We start from the raw sequence: 8,596 nt of genomic DNA, 5'->3' as shown, positions 1-8,596 counted from the left end.
TGTGTGTGTGTGTGTGTGTGTGTGTGTGTTTGGGGGGGGGGGGGGGGGGGGGGGGCTTGTGTCCCCAGAAGCTCTGCGTCTGTGTCTCATAGTCTATGCAAGGTGAGTGCAAAAGTGAACGTCTTGCAACCACATTGACTGTTCAGCTTTGGATGGAGTATGCTGGGCCCTTGAAGGGGAGCCCGGCTACCCTGCAAAGGAAGCTCATTTCTGCCACTTGTATCTCTTTTTTTATGTCATGATCTATACTTCATGACCATAAGTGAGGGGTGAATCTTAGATGGACCAGTAAATCGAGAGTTTTGCCTTTCGACTCCACCATGACTGATTGAAGCAATGGCCTCATTACAGAGGCCCCGATCCATCAATTCATCTCCCGTCCATCTTACCCTCACTCGAGAACAAGATGCCAGGATAATTGAACTCCTACACCTGAGACACATCAGCTGTTTCTTGAAATAATCAGCTCTTTGTACATTTACATTTCTTTTTAGGATTTATAACATTACTATTTGGATAGAGAGCTATAAGGCTACGTAGGCAAATGCGGCCTAAATCCGATTTTTTTTGCCCCTTGTGACCCATATTGAATTTTTTATGATGTTCTGAATGTGACAAATCCGATTTTTTCAAATTTGACCCAGGTCTTTTTCATATGAGGTATTGATTCAGATGCATATCCAATGTTTTTCGAATCAACTGCAGTCTGAATGGTCATGTCACATTTCATCCGACACTTACGTCTGAGAGAGGGGAAAGCGGATCGATCCAAGTATTAATAACAATGATACCAACCTCTTATAGTTTCAGTCTTGGAACTTTGCACCTCTTCAGATAAAGAACAAAAGTCCAGTTGCTTTGTCTTTGTTTTTTTAAATTTTCATGTCCTGATGACTGAAAATCTACAAAAAAATATTAACGTTCGAGTCGGACTGTGTCGATACTAACATGATGGAATCAATACATGAGTTTGTTTTTACCTTCACTACGTTGCTCCAGTTCCAAAAATAAAATGCTGTGCAGGAATAGAGGCAAAATTAAATATAAACACTGGACCAAACACTCATGACGGATAATTTATTCAGGGATTGCACAACAACAGTCACACATGTTAACATGAGTAGCATCAATAAATGCTTTCTCAAAAACAGCATGTTGCATGTGACAGCACGTTTTCTTGTGTATGCAGGCCGCCTCAGGACTGTAAACGGTTCAGTCTGATGGAGGTCACATTTTATTGTGCATATTGTGAATTACCGCACCAAAAAATTGGAACTAAGCAAAAAAAAAAACCCATCAGACATGAGCATTAAGGCCTGCAGTGTGAACATAGCCTAAGATTTGCCCAACTGACCTTAGTCTTGTTGTATTTTTTCAAAACTTCCCTTTTGAGCTTCTCTTATTGTGCTGATGCTTCCAGGTCAGCTAACTTCTTCACAAACTATTAATTGCTTTCTCCATCTAGCACTGATGAGATCAGAGTGTTAAAAAATCCAAAATGGTCCCAGGTGATAGGCTTACCTCTTGGACTAAGTGGTTGAGACTTGCACACACTAATTATGAATAAAACCATACCAACATGGGCTTTTGATAAAATGTAACATAACAAGAAGAAAGCCCTAAAAGAATCCAATAAATTGGGAAAAATTAGAGCTCTTAACTCTAAAACTGAACATTTTTCCTTCGTGCAGGTCTAAATTAAATTTTGTTTCTGTAGTTTAAGACAATTTACTAAACAGTTTTCACCATTTTAAGCAGTCTATGCATATTTAACAGCAGGGTGCAAGGAACAAAATCTGAATTTAAATGTTTTTACTGTCAAAAGTTGGTTTCTAATGTATTCTGGAAGTGTTTGGATGTTTTTCAGCCTCAAAGCCACTTTGTGCATGCAGGGACGCACCTCACGAACAACACTAAGCCTGTGTGGATGAATGGAGGCAGAGTTTGGCTCTTGGCTGTGTTTGTTTCTCTCGCCTCAGTTTTCCTGTTGGGTTTATAGACATTTCTTCCAGATATTTTTGCTACCTTCACCCTGCCCTATAACTGTGGTGTTAAATGAAACAGAACTAAGTAAAAGACTATAGACTGTCAAAATAGACTGAATTCAGTTGAGCCAAAAGAAGGAATAATAAAATAATTGCTTATCACTTTCAGAGCTGAAATTAAATATCAAAAGGTACCTGAAGTTAGTATTCTGCTCTGACTGATGATTTATCCTCCATGTCCAAAACTGGAATAAATGTTACTGTCCGACCTACAGAAGTGCCCTGTAAGAAACTGGATCTGTACAAACCAGTGGCAATTAGAGGAGGCAACCTTTTCTTTAGGGCCTAAAGAGAAAGTCTTGCTGCGTAGGCACGTGCTTTGATGAGCAGAGGGCTTGAAATTCCTACAGCATCTTGTTTGCCTGACAGTCTGATGTCTGCAGAAGATCAAGAATCAAATTCATCACATAGCTGTCATTTGTACTCGACTTTGACCCAAAACTGACTACAAGTGAGATTCACATGTGCACTACAGGAAACTGAGTTTCTACTCTAGGGTTTCTCCTGAGACACAATGTAAAATAAGTTAGATGCATTTTTCAACATTAAGGTCTGTGGCTGAAAAAGACTGAAACTATAAAAATAGAATCAATAATTAAACATGGTTTACATAATGTTTACTGCTGCTGCACTATGTGGCTGTATCATGTATCATGCATGTTATATCTCATGCCATACATGCCAAATATAATGTATGTATGTCACTACCTTACCATAATTCAGTTAATCTCACTTTTACTCACTACCTGTGCAATAACCTGTGTAATATATGTTAGTTATGTGCAATATGCATCATGTGCATTTATGCTTCTGTTACTACCTTGAAATACTTATTTATACAAATTCATCCTACTTGCACAGTTATATTCTACCATGTTGTTGTTTACTATCAACTCTGATCAACTAATCAACTGTTCTGCAGAAAAGCTTCTTCCAACTCAGACAGGTAGCTAAGCTCAAGCCAGTGTTGTCCAGACCTGACCTTGAGAAACTAGTCCACGCCTTTGTCACGACCCAATTAGACTATTGCAATGCACTCTACTGTATGCTGGGATCAGCCAGGCCTCCATCTCACATCTTCAGTTCATCCAGAATGCTGCTGCTTGGCTTTTAACCGGAACTCGTAGGTCTGAACATATTACACCAGTTCTTTCCTCCCTTCACTGGCTCCCTGTTCGTACTAGGATAATCTTTAAAATTCTTCTGTTGACCTTCAAATGCTTAAATGGCCTCGCACCCCTTTACCTCTCTGAGCTTCTGGAACCTTACGTTCCCTCTCCGGCCCCGAGATCATCAGATCAGCTGCTTTTGGCTGTTCCAAAAACAAGACTGAAGCTCAGAGGAGATCGGGCTTTTTCAGTCATGGGCCCCAAACTCTGGAACAACCTGCCCCCCAACATCAGGCAGGCCACCTCCCTTCCTCACTTCAAATCTCTGCTAAAAACACATCTGTTCTCACAGACATTTCACACAGTGTGAGTTGATTTAGTGTTTTGTTTTTTTATCTGTGACCCTATGTTTTAAATGCTTTTTATTAATTCTTCAGTTATTATTATTAGTGTATTGTATTTTTTTCTCTTTAATTTTACTCTCATTTGTTGTTGTTGTTGTTGTTGTTGTTGTTGTTGTTGTTAAGCACTTTGATATCAGGTTCTGTTTTAAAATGTGCTCTATAAATGAAGTTGACTTGACTACTATTTTTCTTTTGGACCTTGTAAACAGCATATTTCTTTGTCACTTTTCGGTACTTTATTGCATTCTGAAGTATTTCTTGTTTGTTTATTCTTTGTTTTTAGTGAGTCAAATCAGTTCTTCTCATCCTGAACATTTCTTTGTATTGTTGACCTGTTAACCTGCATATGATAAATTAACAACATAACATTTTACAGTGTGGTTTAGTGGTTAGCATTGTTTCCTCACAGCAAGAAGGTTCTGGGTTCAATCCCTGGTTTGGACCTGTGGTCTTTATGTGTGGAGTTTGCTTGCTCTACTCAAGTGCTAATGGACAATATTCATCCAATAAGCCAAAAACCTTAGCCAGAGTGGCTAGCAGCACTTGTGTGACTACTTTTGAGACTAATTTATTTCCATACAACCTGACTCTTATGGAATAACAAAGTGTATAATATTAATTTCTATTTTCAAGGATATTATGTTCAAGATAAGATTATCTTCAATTCAATTCAGTTTATTAATATAGTGCCAAGTCACAACAGAAGTAATCTCATAACAATGAAATCAGCATAACAATGGAAAATGTGTCCCATGCTGTTTAATAACTTTACCTAATGGAAGCATATATAAGGTAAATAGTATTGGTCCAAGCACTGAACCCTGAGGAACTCCATGACTAACTTTGGTGTATGAAGAAGTATTTACATTTACAAATCTTAGAAGGTGTTCGTCAGTTGAACTGTGAGGCAAAAAGTAGAAACTATTGTAAGAAACTAAACTAGCTGGCTGACGTCTATAAAAAGGATCATCCAGTGTCGTCTGTGAAGTTCTTATTAGTAATCAGTATCATGCCTGTTGTACAAATAACTTATTAATTTGAAACATTAATAAAAAAAAACAGGGCAGCACGGTGGCGCAACTGGTAGAGCTGCTGCCTCTCAGCGAGCAGGTCCCTGGTTCCAACCCCGGTCCAGGGGTCTTTCTGGGTGGAGTTTGCATGTTCCCTCCGTGCATGCGTGGGTTTTCTCCGGGTACTCCGGTTTCCTCCCACAGTCCAAAAACATGCATGTTAGACTGATTGGTAACTCTAAATTGTCTCTAGGTGTGAGTGAGAGAGTGAATGGTTGTTTGTCTCGTTTGTCTCTATGTGGCCCTGTGATGGACTTGCGACCCGTCCAGGGTGTATCCCGCCCCTCGCACAGTGATTGCTGGACATGGGCACCAGTGACCCCCGTGACCCAAAATGGAATAAACGGGTAAAGATAATGGATGGATGGATGAATAAAAAAAAACTCTATAAAATAAGACAAGCTAATAGCTAGTCTGAGCAGAGCCAAGACCTACAGTAAGTAGATTTGTCGTCTTGAAACAACTCCACTCCAGACGATTTTTTAGCTGTTCACCTGAATGCTACTTTATAAACTTTTAAGCTATCACCTTTGCATTAGTTGATTATTTACATCCAGTAGAAGTAACTGCATGTTGGTAAAATATGGTTGTGTGTTCGCTTGGACAGTTTTAAAATTTTGAGTTTTTACACTGAATTCCTTTTTTTTTTTTTTTTTTTTTTTTAATCAGGCAGCTTGCCAGGTTGTCATTTTGTAACGTTTCACACAGACTGTTACAATGAACCATTACTGCTAACAGACCACAGTCAACTTGGTATTACGTGTAAATAATTCCAAAGATCTGTGTAAATATTTAGCTAAAACAAAAGTAGCAGATGTAGCTATTTATAAAATAGCTTTTGCGTGAACCACAAAGATTATTATTATTTTTTTTTTGTATTGGAGTTTTAATTCAACATAAATCTATTTGGTGCTCAGACTGGCTGTTAGCCCTTTTCACCCAAACTAATAACACCAAGGGAGTTCTACTGCAGGTAACATATTGACTACTGCTAACATCTTCACTGAACCACTTCAAATCCTCCAGACTATCCTTTTGATGTACAGAGACTCCTCTGTCTTGTGCTTTGCAACAGATGGAAGCAGTGACAGGAAACAGGAGATACTCGGCTGTCGGGCTTCAGAAATAGATTTGTTTTTGAAACCATCTGAACATAAGTAAAAGAAACATTCTGTTGCATGAACCTTTACAGATAAAACAAAACATTTTAATGTTAAGGAGTGCTTTAAGATGAATCTGAACTCGGTCTAGCTGCAGATGTAGATTTGTCCTTCCATTAAATTATATTTTTATAAAAGAGATGAACAGTAGGTTAACCATCACATGGTTAGTGGCTTTTCTTGTGCTCTTTAAAGTCCTCCTCACCTTGGCTCTCATCCGCTCCCTCTGTCGGCCTCAGGTGTGACGTACGCGGAGCTGCGTCGACCTTGCCGGACCATGATCCTAGTGAACCCCCACAGCGGACGTGGACAGGCTCTCCAGCTCTTCACAGACCACGTGCAGGGCATGCTGACCGAGGCCTCAGTCCCGTACACGCTCGTCATCACAGGTTGGTCAGAAACACGGTTTCCTCTTGCCGCCGGGGTCATCTTCTTATAAAACAGAGGATTAAACCTTTGATCTTTTAGAGAACTAGGTCATGCACATGCAAGTGGAAAAGGACTATACTGTGGACCAACGTTTAATCTCTGCACGAATTATTGTTTCTGTCATTTTAAATTCAAAAGCCACATGTTCACAGAAGAGACCAGCGTGTGCACATCTGCATTCATTTTATTTCAGTCATGCCAGTTATTTCATATTCAGTAGGGTTTGAAAATGTCCTTTGATGACTTTTAAAAGCATCGTTCTGCATATTCAGGGGCAAAAAATAAATCTCACATATTGTATAATTTCCCTCCCTCATATTCAACCCTGCTGAACATGGGTCCAGTAATTTGACAGGTCTGCCATCTCCTTCGGCATCAGCTTGGCATTATGCAGCTGAATCCCTGCCGCGGCTCAAAATCAGAGGCAGATCCTGACAGCGAACGCAGCGGAAGCTGTGTTTTATGTCTCTGGGAGAAAATAGGCCGTTGTGCTTTTTACAGGTCTTTTTAGTGCAAGACTTCTCTAAAGGAGAGTCAGCAGCTGGACGAGGACAGAAACACAGCGGCCTAATTACTGTGGTCAACAAAGAGGAACTGAGCTGGACAGAATTGAAAATAGAGAGAGCATGGATCACCGAGGTCGCCTGCTTGTAAGAAACAGCAGGCAGTGAGAGGTAATTGTGGTCCAGTAAGCGCACACAGCCTCAGTGAGCGTACAACACAGCTTTAGCCCGCGGACAGGCAAGTACCAGTGGAAGCTCGTCTTGTGTTACTGTGTACCTTCTACATACTGTATGAAGCATCGAGCGGACCCGATTTAAACCTTACCTGGGTTAACCTCAGGAGAAGACAGCAGGCAGGGAATTTTAGAGGAAACTGATCATTCTGAAGAGAAATGATAGAATTCACCCGATTGTACATATTTTACTCGTAATATATCAAAAATACTTCTACAGCACATTCACCAGGGGATAAAAACAGTATTTTACAACCATTAGCTGCTCCGTGTTTTAGGTTAGTTTGATGTTTGTCCTGTCACTTTAGTTTTTTTTGGTTTTCTGTATCAGAGCATAATACAATAAAAGGCGTAGGATTCCTTGTAGCCTCCCAGAGTTTTAGACGAAGCGCATCACATGTTGAGAAATGATGCGATTCTACTCATTTTGGAAAACCTTCAAAAATGACGTTACACATAATCTCACATCGTGTTGTGAATTTGCTCGGTTACTATCGCACCAAATTTTGGCTCAAAATTTGTAAAACTGACCAAGTTGTAACCGTTTTTAATTATGGTTAATGTTGATTAGCTGTGGTGGCAATCTTGAATTGCGTTAGCTCCAAACGGTAATAGGTTGTAGATGGGCATTCATTATTTTCTGATGGTTTCATTAAGATCCATCCAATGGTGTATGAGATGTACAATGTATATTTCAACAGTTAAGACTAAAGTTTTTGGCAAATATCTGGCACAATGAGTAGAACTAAGGATATGTATTGTGAATGACTTTGATCTACAACAATACCAAATATTAGCACATCATCTGCAAAACTGATCATAAAAAGCACAAAAATGGCTATAATTTAAATTCATATGGTTATGGCAGCCATCTGTGATTTGATGGGCTCTAAAAGTTTATCAGTTGTAGAGGCACAGCCAAGGATTTTTTTTTTTCCTGAAAGTTTCATTTAAATCAAGTAGTTCATGACAAATGTTGCTAAAAGACAGATGGAATTACCTCTAACTAGGTAATGGCAAACATTTTAACAAAGATCTTGAGCAATCTGTTTTAAATATATGCAAATAAACCTCAGATGAACCACAAAACATTGCAACATACTCGTATTAATTTATTTTTTACAAAAACTAATACAAATATGGAGTGAAAATTTAAACACCTTTATCTCTATAGGAATTTAGAAAGTACTTAACAGCCTGCTGATCAAACATACCGGTAGTTCAGTCTGTAGACGGAAAGATTGTTCCACAAGTCATAAACTCTAGATATTTGTGTTAATCTCAACGGGATTGAACTTCTCAGAAAATTCCCCTCCAGAAAGATCGAACTGTGCAATTATTGGAGGAAGTCTAAAATCCCCAAAACTACATCGCCAACTTAACAGTCCCAAGTTATCAAGACATTTTGGTTATAAAACACAAGCATGGCTTGTTTGGAAGAGCCGTCAGCAGAAAGCCTCTTCCCTTCACTCTAATATCGAGCATGGTGGTGTGGTACGCTACAGGTTATGTTATACCACTAGATCATCCATCCATCCATCCATCCATCCATCCATCCATCCATCCATCCATCCATCCATCCATCCATCCATCCATCCATCCATCCATCCATCCATCCATCCATCCATCCATCCATCCATCCA

The 8,596-nt window shown here is 39.4% G+C and overlaps 1 protein-coding gene across 1 annotated transcript in view; it reads left to right on the top strand.

Annotated features, from left to right (window-relative positions):
- Positions 1 to 8,596, top strand: part of LOC119422178 (sphingosine kinase 1) — a 29,873-nt gene that overhangs the window by 13,726 nt on the left and 7,551 nt on the right. The window contains exon 2 of the mRNA XM_037689538.1: positions 6,028 to 6,177. Within this exon, the coding sequence (XP_037545466.1) occupies positions 6,028 to 6,177 (150 nt within the window). The remainder of the gene's footprint in view (positions 1 to 6,027; positions 6,178 to 8,596) is intronic.

Source organism: Nematolebias whitei, chromosome 15 (genome assembly GCF_014905685.2).
Source record: "Nematolebias whitei isolate Nwh7 chromosome 15, NemWhi1, whole genome shotgun sequence".
NCBI classification, from domain to species: domain Eukaryota; kingdom Metazoa; phylum Chordata; class Actinopteri; order Cyprinodontiformes; family Rivulidae; genus Nematolebias; species Nematolebias whitei.
This window is presented reverse-complemented; position numbering and strand designations above follow the sequence as displayed.